The following is a 21,274-nucleotide window of genomic DNA, read 5'->3' as shown; positions in this document are numbered from 1 at the left end:
AACGCCTTGGGATCCTCCTGGAAGACCTGGAGGAACTGTCCATGGAGAGGGAAGTCTGGGCATCCCTGCTTAGGCTGCTGCCACCGCAACCTGGCCCCAGATGAAAGCAGAAGACAAAGGATGGATGGATGGATGGACATTCACACTAAAGGCTATGCCTTCGAGGGCAGCATGGGGCTCAGTATCTTGCCCAAGGATACTTGGACATGCAGACTAGAAGGAGCTGGGGATTGAACCACCAAGCTTCCAATTAGCAGATACCCTTTACCAAGGGAGCTGATAGATGTTTTTGTTGGTCACACAGATAGATATCTGTATCTGTAACAAAATTATCTGTCTCTGTATCTGTATTAAGACAGAAGACCAGAAGTGGGCATGGTATATTTTCTAAACTAATATTCATTGACAATGCAATTATTGTGCCTAAAAGGCTCAGCATGATTCAACATTGGCATATAATTGATTATGATATATATTTCCACATCTTCACACTGTATTCTGCTGTTGTCTTTGTTTTTTATTTCTAGCTTAATTAAGTTCTACGAACTATCTGCAGCCAACCACTGCCTCTCCTTTAACTGGGGGATGTTAAAAAAAAATCAGATGTACAAGTATACAAAAAGATTATTCCCTTCTGTTGAATAATCTTGGTGTATTAAATCAGTGATTGATTAAGGTAGATGTGGCCTATTTTTAACTAATCTGAGGAAATCATGGAACTGACTTTTTCCAAATAATGATAAGCAATATCTGGATAAAGGAAATATCTGTTTCTATTGCATTATTATTTTTTCCAGAATAATGTATTCAGGTCTTGGTGCATCTTTTCATTCAAGTAAAATTAGGTGTGTGGTGAGTAAAGTGGTAAGAGCGATACAGTGGACTTCAGTTTTACACAGTATACAGGGGTCTGAAGTAGCAGCACTAGCTGTTTGACAGCCAGTGAACAAACACCTAAGGATGGCGCTGACCTTAACTTACCCTAAACCTTCACTGAGTCCATGTTTTATACTGAAATTTAATTTCCCGAGTTGACTTTCTCCCCATTTTGCCTTTGCTTTGCTCATATTTCCTCCCCTGCTCTCTGGTTGTCATCTGATTTGACATGTTGAGTGTACAATGATTAATTTGGCCTTGTGGCCACTGACAATTTCACAAACATTTATAAAATAGCATTTTGCCACAGTTGACATGGGTGTCAGTGTTACATTTCTCTCAGATTTGAGGCTCCCTAAATTCAAAAAAAGTTATGATGTGGAGCTGAGAATCAGGTGTACAGACCTAAGTTTTTATTATTATTATTTTTATTATTTTATCCAAACAATGGGCTAATTGCTGGGTGGTGAACAGAGGCAGGTCATATTCCTCTTGAGGCAGCAAAAACAAACAAATTCCATTAAGTGCACTTCCCTCTGTAGGAAAATTCACAAATATGTAAGGGATTAGATATGAAATTATAAGATATTGGATTTTCAGATTAATTGAAATTGAAATAGAACAACATTTGGAGTGCAACTTGCACATATCATCTCTTTAACAAGCATTGGTTAGCTGTGTTATGTGTCACTGACTGAGGTTGTACTGCCCTCCTGTGGAAAAGGAGTGGAGGCCTTTTCTCTCCACTGAATTTCACTGCTTTCCCATGAATGAAAATGTGAAGCAATCTGATCAGCCCTTCAACGATGTATATTCAAATGATGATGATGCTATTACACCACTGTAAAAGACAAAAAAGAAAAGAAAAAGATTTTGATTGTAAAGGTAGCTGTTCCTTTTACATCTCTGGCTGTATTGTGTGAGTTTTTAGGCTCCAGTGCCACACCATGCTCAGACTGAACCCTCTGATCTGACATTATTATTTAAAAAGACCATTCAATAAAACATTTTACTTTGCTATCAATGAATTCAACAGCAGACTTACAATTGCATTTATCAAACTGCTTTTAAATTTTACAGACAAGTGAAAAAGAGGGCCAGTGGCACCCTCTAATACATGTTTTGGAATGAGTGAGTTCCTGATGCTAGTTGGTGGTGTTGGTGGCTTGATAACTACACTGACTGATTCTACACTACAACATGTAATTTTAATTGCAATTTTTATACCTCATCAGAATCTGGTACAGCAGAATCTCTCATCTGCTCCACTTTGGTTTACTTTTTGTTTCCATTCCAGACAATCTCTCTTACTTCTTTCTCATTTATATATTGAATGAATAAATGAATATGAAATTAACTCACACAATTCAAAACATATATGCCTTTTCAGAATAAGAATGACTTTAAAAAATGAACACTGGGGCAGATGATGGTTAAATCTTTGTGTCTGATTGGCTACTTAAACATGAAACTACCCACTTGAGAGCTGTTCTTACAGGTTCATCACTTGCATTAGTGACACACTGGCACACATAATTTCCTGAAAATAATACAACATTTTGGATTTATTTCCAAGAGTGACACATTTTAATTGAATAAAAAAAGAAAACTTTTAATAATAAAAAACACCCACACATGGTACCACAGTTCAAAATGCTGCAAGTTTACAGACACAGGAAAACAACAACTTTGTCATAAAGCATCCTGTAATAAACCTTGTGAATTTGAAGCAAACAGAAATTACTACTGAGTCTGTTATGGTTCAAAAGAGAAACATCCACGTGATCTGGATTTTGTTTCAAAGTCCATGAAGTAGAACATAAAGTAGTATAAAAATTTAATAAAACCAAAACATGACATGGAATCCCACTGGAGACGGTGTTAAATGTCTTATCAGTAATTTCCCAAAACAGTGACCTCTATCTATGCAAACACTCTCCACTACTTTTTTTCTGAGTAGAGGTGCTAGAAGTTTTGAATCTGATGGGGCTGTTGTTCTTGCAAGTTTTTACTTATCAGTGTACTTACTACGAGTTGGCTTATCAGAATTACAAAAAAACATTTTCTTACTTCCCTCTAGTAGTATCTCTCTATGCAGATAATTGTGGTTTTATTTATCCAGGTTTTGAGATAACTGTGTCCTAAAGTTCTGCCTCAACAAAATATAATGAAAGCAAATGGAATTGAGCAACAGTTCTGGTGACAGTGCTGGCATGGTGGTTCCAGTCAAGACTATTTCCAGGTTGTGAATTATTTTGATTTTTCAGTGCACAAATTATACTGCATGAAGACTGATATATCAAAACCTGTCCATATAAACCAAAAACATATCCATAACTTTATACCACTAGAGATGGCAACTTTTGTGTCTGTATTAGGGTGAACTGGCCCTTATCACACCCTGACGTTTGAATAAAACAGATACACTGATCTAAAAATATTATACATTCACCCAACTTTTACATCACCATCTGTATATAAGTTACACATGCAGACAGTGTTGTTTCTATGACAGTATTTTAATTGACTCAGTCCATCAAGCCCAGCAAAGTGGAGTGTAGGTCCCTGAGATTGAGCTCCTGATAGCTGGGAATCCACATACGTAACAAGCAATCCAGATAATGTAGGTATGATACAGTAGCTGCCCTGTTTATCGTTCTTTATGTTACTACTTGCTGTCAACTGTGGGAAAGTGGCCTTAAGTGGCCTTAAGTGTGGGTGTGTTAACACTGAGCAAATGTTCATGTCATGTCCATCAATCCAGTACAAACACATAGCATCATCAACATACAACCCAATCCAAACATAGGAGAGGTCAGAGTTCTGAAGAATTACAGAGTGGACTTGATGATTAAATGGCAAAATAGAAGTCATCATAGAGCCACAAACTGTGGTTACATATCTATTTATGTAACAAATGAGATAAAACATATTAATTAGTGAGCTTTAGAGGTGTAAGCAGATCTATTTATGGAAATTTTAGAGAGACAGACTAGCTGTTTGCCCGTTTCCCTTCTTTATGCTAAGCTAGGTCAACCATGTCCTGACTCCAGGTCTGTGCTTAACACTGAGACATGGGACTGGACATGAGACTGATATCCATCTGAATATCTTCCTTGCTGGAAGTAAGTAAATGAGCAAATTTGCCTACATTTTGAACTATTTCTTTAAGTGTATTTCTCTAACAAAACAAAATCATGTTGACAAATTATAAAAGCCAATAAATTGACCATACACAAAGAAAAGGGATTTGATTTGGGAAGCAGAGTTGTACTGAGCAGCTGGAATCCTTTGCTGAGTATCTGAACTACATTTACAACATCATCCTAACACAAGTTAAATTATTATTGCTCTGACTAAATTACAAAGGAACATTTTACAATGGTATGACAAGAAAGCTGCCCGGTAACAAACCTCATGAAATTACTGAGCACTGTTCAATCAATGAAAACATTTGAATTACTGACCTGCCTTCCATGTTTCCATTAGTGTGAATCAAAAGGCAAAGCAGGGCTTTGGAAAGCCAGCACAGATACAGTAAAAACAGACAGGAACAGCCATGTCCACGGTGTGCGAGGTCAGACACCACAGACATCAGTCTTATCAGTCCACAAGTCTTTTACACAGAGGGGTTCCAACCATTCATTCACTTGCATGGATGTTGTGTGAAGCATCTTGCTGACAGCAGTGACTCCAAGCTGTTTTTCCATTCATCCTGACTCTGTCTCATGCTAATTAGGCACACAGTTCAGGTCAGCTGAGCCAGAATAGGCTGAAGTCAGATTTACATGTATGTGCAAGTAAACAAATTGGTATAAACGAAGACTTCAATGTTCTAAATATTTCCAACACTGGAGCACCTGGGAAAAAGAATTTCTCTGTAGAGCTGGGGGTGAGGGGTTATTAAAAAATTTCTAAACCTCTTCATGGATGGCCAAAAAACTAGCTATTCAGGTCATAATGACACTGTTTGACAAATACAAAAGAAACTACTGACAGACCTTTTTCATGGCAGTCATATAGATATGTAATATGGTAAACACGTGTTGACAATGATCATAATTAAGGTCCCATTCCATTTAGTCTAGAATAGTGTTTCCCAACCCTGGTCATCAAGGCACACTGCCCTTAATTAGAATCACCTGTGCTCTACTATTTTGTGTCACAATGGTTGCTGTAAAAAGGGTTCATAAAGTTCACTAAGCTTGATGTGATCAATGAGATAATTAACTGAATTAAATGACGCTGTGTAACACCAGGGAATACTGGACTAAACCAGGCCTATAACACCTGGGAATATTGGACTAAACCATGGGTAAAAACACTGGGGAATACTAAACTAAACCAGGGCTAAACCAAATGAGACTATTTCCCAAATGTTAAAGTTGACAAAACTTAAAGAGAAATGACACTGACACACAATGCTGTCCTTGGCCATCAAACTGTTTCCTATCATAGCTGATGGGATGAAAACACCATTAGCAACAGGCAAAAAGAAACATGTCTGGATACAGTTTCTAAGTTTGAAAATGTTCAGACCATCAAAGATCTCATGTATACCAATTTGAGTGCTTCTATGTAAAACTTCATATGCCATGTACATGAAATGTGTTGTGTGGACTAAAAAGGCCACAGAAAACAGGCCTGAAAAGGTCCCATGAGATGTGGCTCAGTCTAGTGAAATGATATCTGATATGCTGCTGTCAGTCCCTGCTCCAGCGCCTCCCCCTCCTCCTGTGATGACCCGGGTCTCGTGAATAGAACTGGAGGTGTGGGTGCTGGTGTCATAGTGGCTGCTCGAGGAGGACACCAGGGCTGAGCTGGTACTGGCAGCAGCTGCACTTTGCATGCTGCTCGTCAGGTTGTCCAGGAACATCTGTGGCCGGTAATGCTGAGCAAGAAAAACAAGTCAATGAGGATCGCCATAATTTACGCTGCCAACTTCAGTATGTATTAACTGCTACAATACAAACATCTCATATCAAATGTATGGCAATTCTCTAGACACCATCAATTGATGGCTGATCCAGCAATTAAATTTCTGCAATTTTAATTTTTAATTTTATCAGCTATGGCTAAATTTTAGTCAAAAATATTCACTGTCTCAATCCTAAAAGATTGGAGTAGGGCTTATGTGTGGACTGATTTGTTTATCTATCTTACTGTCAAACTACAAGCAAAATGGGCTAACACACTATGTTGCTATGCTATACTGTTACATTGACTGGAAAAGGTTTTGGAGCCCTGAACATTCAAGTCCAATTCAAACACTTTTCAAGGTGATTCTTTCACTTTAAATTTTTTAATTTACTTTAAATCAGATGTTACTATGCTAGCACTCTACAGAGGGGTGACAAATTAAAGGAAAACACAACAAAGTTTCATGTTTCACCTGTGTCACCTATCTGTAAATAGACTTTGCATGTATAACCTGGCTGGACCAAAATAAAAAAATCAAACAATCAATTGACAAATTACTTCAATTTCAACAAAATCTTTAATGGTTAACTACTTCATAATGATGGCTGACACCAGAATTTGATTAGTATACCAACACTAAAAAATCTAGGTGTAGAAGCTACACCTAAAAATGTTATACATTCTGTAGACTATGATCCCCACAGAGGTGAAGTCAAAACAGCCGTGTCAGTAAGTGATCACTCAAGTATATGATCCATAATAAGAGACAATTACAGGACAACAAAGGGGACAAAGAAGCAGTCTTTAGTTCACTTTTCCAAACTAATCTGTAAAGTGTAGCCAACTCTGTTAGTCACTAGTTGGCTAGCTAGTGCTGGTTTAAGGTTTCTTACATATTCTGTTAAAGGAAGAGACAAACATTACCGTCAGTATTATTGCTTTGTCATCTACAAGGCAACATTAGCAATTACAGCTTATATTGCATAAATTAACGTACTGTAATTTACATACTTGTACTACAATATTGTGTCACTGTTGATCCCTCCTGACTCTCATTTAGCCTGCAAATTCACCAGCTAAAAAGTGCAGGTTTTCACATGCTGAAAAGCAGCCCATGCTTTTTGCATACTTTCTGCTACTTGAGGATTTGGTCCTTGTTACAACCATATGTGTTTTTTGTTTTCAAGCCAACACATTAAAATAACCTCCCAGCAATTTGTTGTCTGTTATCACTCGCGGTTCCATCACAGGGCACACATAAAAAAACCCCTGAGATCACGTGTGGTCACACACACACATTAGCAAGCAAGGCTTGAGCAGAATGGTCTTCATTTTGTACATCACCTGACAAAAGCAATTAGGCTCTTTCTGATTTATTTTATTTCATTATCTAAAAAGCTAACAAAAAAGATTTATTACAAAAGTAACGCAATTAAAATTCAGACCCGTTTCAATCATGTTTTTCAAACATTGATAATGCAACATTAAAAAGCATTTTCAGGATTTCCAGCATCTGCACAAACCCAACATTTTCAGGGAAGAACAGTTTTTCTGTTCCTAGTTTGTTTTCACATTGTTTCAATGCTATTTACAATGTATGAAATCAAGTAAGGCATTCATACTGCCTGAATAAAAATACTGAATTTCAGAACTGCACGAACTGGCTTTAAGTTTAATGTTCAGGTATTGTTAACAGACAGCACATTGGCATTTAACCTAGAGATACAGACTGATAGCTGAGCCTTTGTGTGTGGTAGATGTGAGGAGAGGGTGTGTACCACGAGAAGCTTTTAGAGACACAGAGTATCCCCATAACCATGGTAACTCACTCTCACTCCTGCTTGCATGCCAAGGTGCAAGAGGAGGAAAACACACTGCTGCCAGGGGGGAGCCTGACTGAGATAAAATTACAATATATTTGTGTTTTATTGTATTTTCCCCTGATGGTCTGAGAGCGACATTTGCTGCTAGCTGCTTTTTAGAAATGAAGTTGCTAAAAAGGTTCCGAAAAGTTATTAACTTTGCGATGCTGTGAGTGTGTCTCTTAGATGTGCACCTTTAAGTAAAGGAGGGGGGAAAGCTATATTTGCCACAAAGGTGGTTGTATGAGCTCATAATTCATATTAAATATTTTGGCAGTAAAGAAGACTTGTGGCTAAAGACCACAGACCAAATAGCCAGGCTCTAGACAGCCTCTTGGGTAGCTCCAGTTTAAGGTGACAGAGACAACTTTACTTATGACTATCCTCAAAATATGAGTGGCTGAAACAGGCAATCAATCCATATCACATGTAGTGCAGCGAAACCAACATGGTATAAGACCATCAATGATGACATACTATATTTGTAGATCACATGGTAGCCTTCAAATCCTCATAGTCAGACTTCTCTCCACAGCGCTCAGCATGGGAAAGAGGTCTGGCTCCATGCACACACATTCTGCTACAGGGGGAAAGAACTGCTTTGTTTACATTTCTTTAAACCAATCACATACATTTTGGGTGGCTTCTCCTGAATCCAACTGACAGAAATCTGTTGTAGTGATGGTGAACTTTAAATTCCTGACAGTCACTTTTTAAATTCTATTTGCTGTACCAGTATCCACACTCACCAGAAACCGATTTGAACGAATACAGTCTTCTACACCTTCTAAGTAGAAGCTGAAGGCCTCTCTCTGTTGCTTCTACAATTCCTGATTTGGACTGATAAGATGATTTAGAAATCATGCATAGAGCAAAACTGTAGAAAACCTTAACAGACATACCTGAGGATCTGCTTGAATTAAGGAAAACAAATCCAGACCTATAGGTAAGAGACAGAAAAAATAGATTATTAACTATACCACAGAACAGCAGTGATAGAGCTTAAAGTCATTCTATCCAGCTGACTCACTCTGCATATCTGCAGGGATGGTGGCCAGGGTGGATGGGTGGAAGGGGACTGCATAGTCAGCAAGTGTAGAGGTCAGATACGACGGGTCCAGGGCCTGGACATTTGGCATGCGCACAGTGGGCTGATAGGTCAACACTCTGAGAGACAACAGCAAACTATAACTTTTCCTATAATTGCATGCTCTAGATCTCATGCTTCCAGAAAACAGTGAATATTTAACAATGTTGAAAAAAAGGTGATGTTCACGGTTGTCGGCAGCACATGACATGTATTGTGGATACCACACAGGGCTTGCTCACCCCTTCGCATGCATTTCCTCATTCTTGGAAATGTAAACACAGCGTTTCTTCAGAGGAGGGTCTGTGTCCTCTTCATCATCAGAGGAGGAGGAACTTTCTAGAGTCAGATCAATCACATCTGCCTTCTTGGTGGATGTGGGCTCAGTAGAAAGGGGGACCACTGAAGATTGGCGCAATGGAGCTGTGGCTAAAAGACAAAGGTTCAGACAAGGATTCACCTCGCTGCCAACAAATCCCATGAAAAAAACAAAACCAATGTGGTGTTCCTCAGTGCTTTCTGTCTTCCATACTCTGTGGCTCTCAGCCACAAACCTGTTCCTACGTTACTGGGACAGGGTTTCCCTGCATATCCTTATTGAACTCAAAGACAGGCTGACTTTGTATTACTGGCTGCCAAAAGTATTACACTAAAACTATTGTGGTTTTTATCAACAACTGCACACACACTAGGACAAAGTGTGCAGCCCTTGAGCATTGACGCAACAGGGAAATGACATATTCACAACTGATCAAGGTAAGTTTGAGTCAAACAAATGTGTGTTTGCAATGAAAGCTAGGTTAGTTTAACTAAAGTAAATAGGACTGCATGTCAATTTTCAGTAACCTATTTTTTGAGCACCTGTGCTTGGCAGATCATTTAGAGAACACCTTTGAATAGGTTGTTCAAAGAAGTTATTTGCACAGTTATCTCAGACTATCTCAGTTGCACATGTGCTTGAAAATGTCATTTAAGAAGAAAAACGGCACACTGCTCAGCATTACAATTTATTGGTCACACATACATTTCGGTCCCTCTGGACCCTGACGTGGCCCCATGTTAGTGAAAGTCATGACTGAAACACTTACTTTGAATGTTTGTGTGTCATTTACTTATTTCTATAAATATATGAAAGAAAATAATTGCAGTTTTTTCAGAAGCATCTGTGTCATGTGACCCAGTGACTCTGAAATCAATATTGAATGTGGATATATATATATTTTTAAACATTTTGCCTTTATTTGATAAGGGCAGCCGAAGATATGACAGGAAAAAGTAGAGAGAAGGGATGTCACGCAGCAAATGGGCCACAGGTGGGCGTCAAACCAGCAGCTGCTGCAGTACATGGGACGCATACACATATATGGTATATGGATATTTTTCATTTAAATTCATGATTTTATTTCAATATCAGGCTCTGTGCCCCTTTGTCCTTTTCTTTCCTCTTTCTTTGTTTGCCCCCAAGTTGTTAAAGAGAAGTGATACTGTGATTTTTGTCACTTAGGTGTAGGGCTCTCTTATGGGTGCTTGCCCAAACAGCGTACACCAGGCATATTCTCTAGCCTTTGTAACCCTGGTCTGAGGGAGTAACATCATGGAACACTGGCACATTTATACAACTCATTGATTTGTTCATAACAGACTTTAGACAACAATGTAGCTCACAATACTAGATAATTAGCTAGTTAATAGTATCAACTCAAATCTTGACCAGTTCTTATGATGACATACTTACTTTCAATTTTTGGAATTGACTGAGAGGGAACCTTGACGGACTCTTTCTTTGGTCTCATGGGACACCATGTTCCATCCTCCTGGAACTTGATTTCATCCACATCTGAACAGTCGTTCAAGATCTCCAAGAATAAACTGAATGAAAAAAGATAACACTTCAGTCACCAACATACAATAATTGAACACTAACTGACTAACTGACCTGTTTTAGGTCCCAAAGATCTGAAGATCTCATGTAACCTTTACTGTACATGAGCATGAGGAATCTCCAAACTGAAAATTAATGACGTTCAGATTCCAGTCTTTTAATGTTACATGTCTTTCATACATATACCGGTCTGACACTTATAGTCACCTAAATGTGGATTAAATATGGATCCGACACATTAAACTAACATACACACATATCAAGTTGATAAGCTAAAAAGTTATTGATCTGATATTAGTTAGGGTAGTAAAAATAAAAGTGTAACTATATTCATTTTTTTCACTGCTTCACTTTGCAATCAGACAGTCTACTTTGGCATTTTGACAAAATGTCATTTGCTGTGGAGACATGAGCATAGCTTTATGAAGGAGAGAATACAGAAAAATAACTTCTGCAGAGGGAGAACAGGTCGACAGAGAGAGAGAGAGTGGGAAAACGTGGAAACCAGAGACCAAGCTGAAGGCCAAGAAAGAGCAATAGGCATCTGGTGGTGCAGATGTGTAAATTCTGAGACCACATCCACAGACATGAAGAACTCCTGCTGCCATGAGTAAGACAAAATAACACAACTTGAGGATCCTTGTGAATCAAAGGATGCCAGCACTTCACACACAGTCTGCAGTACCAACCATCCAAAGCCACCTGCTGCACTGAATACTGCTGTCGTACAAATCTTCACTTTTCCAAAGACAAATTGAAAACAAAAAGAACCCAGACCAGAAGGACCTAGTGATGATTTGTTCACTTAATTTTATTGCATAATGACTATTAAACAACTACAGTTTCACAGGCTTGGTTCACTACATACATGGTGACCAGGACACTTGCTCGTTTGAACAGTCCTCAAAACACATACAAGCACCATCTTTGAGAGCTTTAGGACAGTTAAGTCTGATTTCAGAGTGATCTCACAACTTTCTGATCTAAACAGCTGATCTGTAGTGTGATGCACACTTATTTATAGTAATACACTGTCTGACAGCAAAGTCAAGCGGTGAAAAGATTCTACATATAACAAACACTTACATGTATATTGATTTTTTTTAGGTGGGTCTTACATATATGGCTAAAATATGTTTTTCTGCTGATACTGTATGCAGGAGTAGACAATGTTGAGTTCCTGTGCCAGGATTTCTGTCTCCTTCTAGTAACTGGGACCATGTTCACCATCATCCACTGATGGTAATGCACTGACTATGGATAAGTACCCCACACAAGCTACCCCACTTAAAATAATCCAAACTATCCCTTTAAGGAAAATTTAACTGGGTGAATGGATTGCTGAAACTGATCAGTTAGACAGAAGACATCTCACTCTGTTAGAGTTTGTGAGACTACAAAAACAATCTGTCTACTCACACTTGTACAGTGGGGAGAGGCTGCAGAGAACACACAAACCTGACCTGCAGCTGCCAAAAAAATGAGAAGCTGCAGGAGAGGTAACAAATGTCTCGTCAGAGCTGAGCAAACTTTGCGAACCCGGGTGACAGGGCAGAGTCAATCAGTGGTGCAACCTATTAAATTTTCATAATCATTAAAAGGATAGTTCACCCAAAAATGAAAATTCAGTCATTATCTACTCAACCTCATGCTGACTGAGGATCAGGTATATTTTGTTAGTCCACAAAACAGTGCTGCAGAATCTCCCAAACAATGGAAGTGAATGGTGACCAGTTTTCACACGTGAGAAAACAATACAACAAAAACATAAAATGCCTCCATACACTTGTGTGGCATAATCCAAGTCTCCTGAAACCCCGACATGGTGTTTGCACACCATCACACCACACACACCAGGTTCAGAAAGTGTGCATGTGCACACGAACATGGCTCCAAGCTAAGGATCAGTGAAGATTCAGGCTATAAACATGGTGTAAATAACATTTTTTTAAAGTCAACTTGGCATGTTGGGGCTTTAGGAGACTTGAATTACACCAGACAAGCAGTACAGAGGCATTTTATGTTTTTACTCTTTTGTTTTTTTAATGCTTGAAAACTGGTCACCATACACTTCCATTGTTTGGGAGATTCTGCAATGCTATTTTCCTGCAGTGTTTTGTGGACTAAACAACTAAACCAGACGTTTAGCTGGCATGAGGGTGAGTAGATCATGAGTGAACTTTCATTTTTGGGTGAACTATCCCTTTAAGTTCAGTTAGCAAATTATTGGATTTTGATGAGCTTTATTTTTGCAGACACAGTTCCAATAAAATATGCCCAGACTGGCCCCAGAACCAATACTTGGGATCTGCTCGGGACAAGTCTTGTTAAAATACACAAAACAAAATCAGTGCAGTTCCAGTCACTACGGTGAGAAACTCTGTGTATACTTAAATACTGCCATGCACAGGGACACATGGTGCCCGAACAACTAGGCAATCTGCCACATACTCACTCAGCCTCTGCAACAAGTCATTTTTTTGACAAGTAGTAATTAGTTTAACTAACCCATCAATGATGAGACTCTCGTATGCAGCCTTTTTGTCACACACAGGACAGATCCAAGTGGGTTTCTTCTCATTCATCTGCAGGTAGAGGGCAGCATCGAAACACTGCAGGTGAGAGCAGGTCACTGCCCGGCATGGTACTGTCAGTCGCATCTTACCCAGCTGGAGGACAAAACATACTGAGGTCACTCAAAATAAATGAATCTGAAGAAACTGGATGGTTCCTTGCACAAGCATGTTGTGCTCAATTTATATAAAATTCATAAGGTAACACAGCTTTTCACCAGTAGATATGCCACATACAGACCAGACACAAACATCATGGATAATATTGTAGGCAACAGTACAATAGTATTACTATATGCCGACAGGCATGATATCAAAATCATTTATTTAACGTAATAAGTGTATATCAGTGGGACATTAAATCGATTTACAAACCATTTTCATATATATGCCACTAAAAAATTGACATAAGCCACTGGTAAGTGGTTTATGGCAATGACAGAGAAGTGACATTCTGTTTTCATGTGTCATATGCTGGTTGAACAGTAGCAGAAAGAATCTATGTATGACACTTAAAATTTGCTTTGCACCAATAGTCCAGTGGATACTTGCACCTAACACTAAAACAACAAGCACTATATAAGTCACAGAGAGTTATGAACAACAAGAGTGGCATGCCTGCACACTATCCATCACTTTGAAGGTTTAAGGACCAAAAAGAAGCATAAATCAAGTGAGTACCAGTGATCAACAGCTTGCAAGATTTTTCGGTTCTTGCACAAAACCATGAGAAAACTATGAAGTTGTTGTATTTCAATAACTGTATTGACAAATGTCATGAGAGCTATTGTCTGTGGCTACAATTACATAATAATATGGACGACTGTCAAACTCTGGCATCCCCAGTGGTAGTTTCAAAAGACAAACTGTGGCAGAAAGAAATGCATACTGACACCCCACCCCTACCCAGATCTGATCCACAGACACAAAATACACAGTGCACTAGTTCTGACAGGCACTTTCTCATTTCTATAAAGACTATAATTTATGTAGTTGTATAATTTATGTGTCAGAATTTAGGAAAATAGATTATTGTGCATCCTTATTTAGATTACCCTATAAGTAGCCCCTATTTCTTTCTGCCCCCCGTGTGCATTTATGTGTGTATTTTGCATAGGTATGTGCATGTTATGTATAACTTTTTTTGTTGCTGATTCTGTTTTGTTTTGTTGTTGTTTAATATTCTTGTATGTTACTGCTTTGCTTCTCATTGCTCTCTCTATATAATGACAAAATACTACAAATAAAGATAAAAAAAACAAAACAAAACAAAAAAGAAATTAGGAAAGTCGGTGTAATAACAAACATTCTACACAGATGCTTAATTTACCGGGCACATAAGTGAGACTCGAAGGCTTGTTGTAGCAATCTCACTGTCTGGATCTGCTGTCAACTTCTCTTTAACTGAAACATAGAGGGCAGGGGAAGAGTACAGACGAAATGAAAAGATTCATTTAAAAAGGAATAAAATATGTCAAACTAGATATAAACAGAAACATTAGTCTTCTAGTTTTATAGACCCAAACCACAGATCAAAGACATCAGCAGGGGCCAGCTGGAATTCAGCAAATATTAAGTGTTGATTCTTACGCTTTGATCCAAATATGTTTGAAAGCCATTTTCTTGTGGCCTTGGGTCCAGAAGGTAGTACTACTGGGTGTACTTTCTTATATTGACAGGTCAATTTCAAGTTGGGGTAGTGCAGCTTTACTCTCCAACGGAAGCAAAATATAACTAATAACTGATAACATACTCCTTCTGATCAGTTTCTAATCATGCAGTATGTTTTCATGTATGTATATTATGTAACCAGGTTACAGTCAGCTTTCAATGGTAACCTGATTTTGTTAGCAGATTTCTCCTGAAGAAAAGTGATTTATACACTACATATAAACTCACTGTCCGATTACCCATGTAACCTGATTGTTCTCTGAGTAACCTGGTTTTGTGTTTCCATCTAAACATTCTGATGAGTACTTTTCAGGTTAGGTCTATAAAAAAAACTGTGAAGGCTTCTAGTCAACTGTAACTACCTCAAGGTGAAAATGCTGGCATATAACTTCTAGTGGGCAACATTGAAAGTTGGTTTCTTGTATAGTTACTTAGTGCTCTGGAGTGGTCTGGGTTTCTGATGCCCTTCATCCTCAGCCTCTGCAGGAGCAGTGGTGACGTCAACTGCCTCACCAAATACACAGACATAGAATAGGTCTGAAAGACAATATGAATGAACAACCTTAACAGAGAAGTCACTCTTATTGTTCCCAAACATGGTGTCCTACTTAAGCACAAAAAAGTAGAGTGGGAAAAAAAGCTGAAAAGAGTTTCAATGACTTTTATGTTCTCACCTTTCCAATTTCAGGTGCCCATGTCACTGAAATCTGATTGGGTACTGCAGAAGAGAGTCGGACAAGGGAGGTAATGTTTAGAGGTCTTCCTGGTCTCTTCTGTTCAACGCCATTTTTTGGTGGAGGTGCATAACCCTACAGGAATAAAATAATTGCTTAGCATCGTAACAGCACTAATACAGTAACACTTTACATTTGATTATTATTTACTGAACTCTTCTAGAGTAAAACAAACACTTACTGGCAAAGGAAAAAGTTTCCCATTGACCTTTATACAAAGACTGTTTGGGTAATTATCCTCTTGTGGGCAACTTGTCTCTGACAAACAAAACCTGGAGAACAAAAAGAAATTAAAGCTAGTTTGGGTTTTTTGAAGTGGGGTTATAAGAGGTACTTATCCATAGTCAGTGTATAATCTACAGCTGATGGTGGTTGGCACACCCCATATTGGAGAAGCAGAGGGAGTACTGGCAATGTACTGCTGTGGACAGGGCCATCAGCAAAACATATGATACCATCTAAAAAAATCCATATTACTATTATTATTATTATTAAGTGCACATTTACTGTATTTAGAATATTTTCACTGCTTTACCTTGATGCCAGACAGCCCTTTCCAAAGGGAATCTGCTATTATGAGCCCTGATATCCAGTTATAATGAGTTATAGCTGTTATATTCCAAAGCCACCAGAATCCTTTGGCAAAACTGTGCTGTGCGACTTCCAAGGACATAAATGAAACATGTAAGACACTTATCCAAAACCTCCCACTACACCACTCCTGTATACAAGCGCTGCCATCTTGTGCTGCTGATGTCATTTGGAGCCAGAGTCTGCGCAGTAATGCCCAGCATCAGAGTTGTGCTTTCAAGTTCCCAGCCACACAGCCAGCTGACTCCGTTGTGAGTGGACCCATGATTGCCATGATTGACAGCCCCAGCTATCAATCATGGCATGAAACTATTGCTGGGCAATATATAAATATTGTATTGTATCATGATATGAGACTAGATATTGTGATAGACATTGGATATTGTTATATCTTGATATGGTATAATGTCTTTTCCTGGTTTTAAAGGCTGCATTACAATAGAAAGATGTAATTTTCTGAACTTACCAGACTGTTCAACTGTTCCATTATTTGCCTTTACCCACTTTGTCATTATATCCATATTACTGATGATTATTTATCAAAAAATCTCATTGGGGACATCAACAGTCATTCCTAAAATATTGTCACAATATTGATATTGAAGTATTTTATCAAAAATACTGTGATTTTTGATTTTGTCTATATTTCCCAGTGATAATACAATTAACTCATTGTATCACCTCACCAACTTCCACCCCTTGGAGTATATAACAAGTCGTCAGTTACAACCTACATGATTAATAATTATCTATATCGACCAATATGAAGCTTTACTATCATGATTGTTTTTTCAGCTATATCATCTAGGCCTACATGAAACCCTGGTTTTATATAATCAAATAACTAATTGAAACTACACTGATCAGAAAAACCATGGCTTGAACAAACATCAGCGTGATAAGAATTACCTAAAATGACAGAAAGCATTTTTTGGCCCACCTATTAACATAAAGGAAGCAGAATTTATGACCTGTACTGCACCCTACCACTAGGAGGTGATTCGGATGCATTGGCTACACTTTTAGGGAGCTCTAATGTTGTCTGTTTAACTATATACAGTCTATGATTAGTTTATATTTGACAGTGTCATACAATAACACAAACAAACCAATCAAGGCAGTGGTAGACCAGCAAGTCCCATATTCTACTATATAAAATGACTGTTTCTGCCAAAGGAGTCCAAAGGTGGCTTTGGAGTGATATAAAAGCTTATACAGCAGAAAGGACTGTCTGACTGTAAGGTAAAGTGGTGAAAATATTCTAAACATAGCGTATGCTTAGACTTGATTTTATTCATGTGGGCCTTTTTTTAGGTGATTAAAATACATTTAGCTCCTTATACCACTACTCCTGCTGCTTCTCCAACCCGACGGCATGTTAACTGCTATCTCCTGCATGGAATACACTGATAATGGATAAGTACCACATCCAACCCCACCTCAAAAAAACTGAACAATTACTTTATGAGACTGAATTCATATTTTTCTATTCATTAATAAAATATGTTGCATAGTATTGCAGTGCTATGGTCTCAATCCGTGTTTCTCCTATTCACAGTACATGATTCATGTTTCAGTAAACCTGTGATGGCAAGAGATGTTGACACATCCATGTGGGATGTTTTGTAGGAGTCATCAAGAATTAATAATCAAGTTATTTAATTTTAAAGAGTTTTGCACTGGAACATTTTGTTTACTTAATACTAAGAAATTAAGATGTGTTTCTGTGTTTTTTAAAAACCTCAGATTCTAAGCTGTTTCACTATTTTCAGGTCAGAAACTCTCACCTCAGTTGAATTTGAACCATATAGTCCCTTCTGCCACCTGGTAGAAAGTCTCTGTAAACAAACAAGGAGAAACATACTGTATTTATCACTTCCATCACGTTTTCTCTGTAACTGTGGAATAACTGAATGATTAAGAAACAGCCCTACCTAGATATGCATACTTCCCGAACTTGCTGTGGTGTCAAGGCAAAGATAAAATATTTTTCTTGGTGGTACCTCTGTGCAGTACTCGCTCCTGAAAACACAAATAATGACATACATTGTATAATTTCTGACCTTTATACAGCACATTCTGGCTCACATTTTAGATTGTAAATCATGCATTGTTTTGTGTCTCAATATATTCCACTGTAGTAACTGTAGTTAAACGCACTCATATATTAATCAATCTATTAACTCATAACTTCAGCTTAGAACACACTGGAACTGCTGACTTTATTTGATCTACACTGTGTATTCATTATTGCTATTTTCCTTGAGTCTGCAATCACAAATGCTGATTGTGTTCAAAATTTGGTCAAGAACAAAGTGAGATATGCTTTAAATCAAACAAGAAATTAAACACTGCAGACCTAAACTTGAAGGCTTGATTAGGACGTCCAGCACATCATAGAAGGGCAGGGCCTTCATCTGCACATCAGGGTGGACAGGGGGGATGAGAGGTGCTGGCTGTTGGAGATTCATGCTGGTTTTGGTGTCACAACACACGGCCGTTTCACCAGTAAACAGGCTGGCGTCTGCGTTACAGGACTGGCTCCTGCCAACAGAGATGTCAGAGTTCATTATAGTTAACCCCTATCAGTAGAGAAAAACGCAAAAAAAAAAAAGTTTTTGATGGGTTACGTGTGTCAGTGAATTTGCATACAGACACACTGCAGTGTCTAGAAGAGAACCGGAATTTGTATGCCTTGTTTCTTCACTGTGCACGGCCTAACAACAAATAAGATTAGGTGCAATTATAGCCTATCCTACTTAATTTAAAGCTCTTAAAAATCAGTTCCTTGTCCATATTAAATTGGACTGTTCTCTGTCCATATCCCTCTCTCTCACACACATATGCTGCAGCTGTGCACACAGCCACATCCAGTTTGTTCTGTCCACTCAGCTGATGGGTGCTGAAAACACAGCAAAACAGGTTAAATCCTGAAACTGTGAACCCCTTTCTTTTTCCACACAGTGCAGCCAAACCTCAGGCTAAACAACACAGTATAGATCTACATATAGCAACTGTGATTCTGTTAACTTCACTAGGGTTAGGGTTAGGGTTAGAGGGAGAGAGGGGTAGCAAAGGTGAGATACAGATTTCATGTCTTTGATGGAGGCTTACCTGTTTAGCTGCTATTCAATAATAAAGAACACATTTGGATTTATTTATTTATTTAAGTCAGTTAATTTAATTTAAACCTTAAATTTTCCTAGCTTCGTGCATTATGGCAGCACAATATCCTTTTTTCATCGTGATAGAAAATCATTATTTGTTTGGCTTTTTGATAGCTTGGGAATGTGTGTACTTCTCATTCTTTCTTCTTATCCATATTTTCACTCAGTCCCTTCCTGTGGGGTGGTACACCTTAAATTGGCAAAATATATAGTCTTGTTGCTGTTTACCAACTTAGCATATTATAATGTCAGTATGACACATTGTGATAAACAACAACCACTGCTGACTTATTCATTAGAATGTTCACGTTTTTTAATATCCATTTAGGCGGATTTCGATTATTGGGCTAGAAAACATCAAACCAATCTGACAACATGTTAGTAAGCTTTCTACGGGTCAGTAAACTTCACTCGGTTGCGTGTTTGTAAACACATTAAGCACATTAAGAAGAACTGTTTAGACAAAGCAAAACAATAATACAATATACAGAGTACGTTATCAAACCAAGTTAGACAAACTTTAGATAGTAGCTAGCGTTAACTTTGGGTGAATCCTTTTGATATTCACCTGGCTGTACAACATCGATTTTGTACAGAAATCTTTACTATTACAATAAGGTTATGTTTGACAGCTTTAAATACCCGCGTACTTAGACAATGACAGGATTACACAAATAGAATCTAAGTATGCTTTCAGCTGTGCTAGTTGCAGCGAGCTAACAAGGGGCTGATTACCGACTGGCTGCTCATAAATCGTTAGCATTAATGCTAACTACCGAAACACAAACGATCTGATGTGAAAATGCACATTCGTGCCTGGCAGTGGCCTGTCATCTGAGCCCATCAACTCCACGTATCTATATCGACCTGTTTATTCGCTACAAGTTACCGTTACATGATGTAATACTGACAGATGTAATCTGTGTTTTTCTTTTTGCCTACCCGAAACTCTTCCTTCTCCGCCATCTTGTTGTTCCGGTCATTCCGCCCAGCGTGACTACTTCCAGGTGACGTCACGGCTGAGCAGAGGACCCCTGTGTTTGAAAAAAAACACTGCTTGTGCCACACAGTGGTGGAAAAAGTATTAAGAGGCTAAAAGGCTGCCACGCTGTACTCCACTACAAGTCTGACAGAAATGATCTGAAAAGTAACTAGTAAGTATAGGCTAGCTGCCAGACAAATGTAGGTGGTTGAAAAGTATAATATTTGTCTCTGATGTATAGGGGAGTAGAAGGAGGCTCAAAAGTTGCAGAAAATTGAAATACAAGTATGTCTAATTCCTACTTAAGTACTTGAGTAAATCTACTTAGTTACATTCCACTAATAGCACCACCAACAACAATTTAAGTGGCATAGCTGTGTTCACTTAGTAGGGTAAATTTTGTTGCAAACTGTTTAAAAGGCACAACTTCCACTCTTTTCCCCTAGGGCCCAGTTTTAGGCCTACTTCTCTGAAAGACAAAAAACATGCTCAGGGTTTTTCTGTCGCATATTTAGTGTACTTTTGACATACAGTTAATGTTTTTAGAGTTTGTGAAGATTCTCAGTCATCCAGGTCATGGTATTCATAGAAATACTATGACCTAGATCAGTGTTTCCCAACCCTGGTCCTCAAGGCACACTGTCCTGCATGTTTTAGAAGTTTCTCTGCTCCAACACACCTGATTCACATGATCAGCTCGTCATCAAGCCTCTGCAGAAGCCTGACAACAACCTGATCATTTGAATCAGGTGTGTTGGAGCAGAGAAACATCTAAAACATGCAGGACAGTGGGCCTTGAGGACCAGGGTTGGGAAACACTGATCTAGATGATAAAAGAGCATGGTATTTTAAAGCAGGCCCATGTTGCATCTAAATCATGAAAAACACATTTTGAATCACACTCAGGTTATTCTCTTTTCTTTAACTTA

The 21,274-nt window shown here is 38.4% G+C and overlaps 1 protein-coding gene across 1 annotated transcript; it reads right to left on the bottom strand.

The window, feature by feature from the left end:
- Positions 1 to 6,434: 6,434 nt before the first annotated feature.
- pias2 (protein inhibitor of activated STAT, 2) lies at positions 6,435 to 20,444 on the bottom strand. The gene is made up of 13 exons (XM_084729375.1): positions 20,306 to 20,444; positions 18,556 to 18,740; positions 18,131 to 18,218; positions 17,984 to 18,034; positions 15,787 to 15,877; positions 15,546 to 15,680; positions 15,303 to 15,408; positions 14,531 to 14,604; positions 13,136 to 13,296; positions 10,481 to 10,614; positions 8,988 to 9,174; positions 8,689 to 8,825; positions 6,435 to 8,598 (listed from the first exon to the last, which is right to left on the bottom strand). Exons 1-13 carry the CDS (start codon positions 20,344 to 20,346, stop codon positions 8,519 to 8,521), a joined length of 1,470 nt encoding a protein of 489 aa, XP_084585501.1. The 5' UTR covers positions 20,347 to 20,444; the 3' UTR covers positions 6,435 to 8,518.
- Positions 20,445 to 21,274: the final 830 nt, after the last annotated feature.

The sequence above is a fragment of the Lutjanus erythropterus genome, chromosome 10, assembly GCF_056507025.1.
Source record: "Lutjanus erythropterus isolate fLutEry1 chromosome 10, fLutEry1.hap2, whole genome shotgun sequence".
Classification (NCBI taxonomy): Eukaryota; Metazoa; Chordata; class Actinopteri; order Lutjaniformes; family Lutjanidae; genus Lutjanus; species Lutjanus erythropterus.
The sequence above is the reverse complement of the archived record's forward strand: the minus strand, read 5'-3'. Positions and strand labels throughout refer to the sequence as shown.

Excerpts from the sequence above, each read along its gene's own strand:
- pias2 (XM_084729375.1), bottom strand. The coding sequence starts at position 20,346 with ATGACCGGAACAACAAGATGGCGGAGAAGGAAGAGTTTCGG. Across the intron at positions 15,409-15,545 it reads GGGCACCTGAAATTGGAAAG|ACCTATTCTATGTCTGTGTA; the intron begins GTGAGAACATAA and ends ATTGTCTTTCAG. Across the intron at positions 10,615-13,135 it reads GAGAGTCTCATCATTGATGG|TTTATTCTTGGAGATCTTGA; the intron begins GTTAGTTAAACT and ends TTTTTCATTCAG.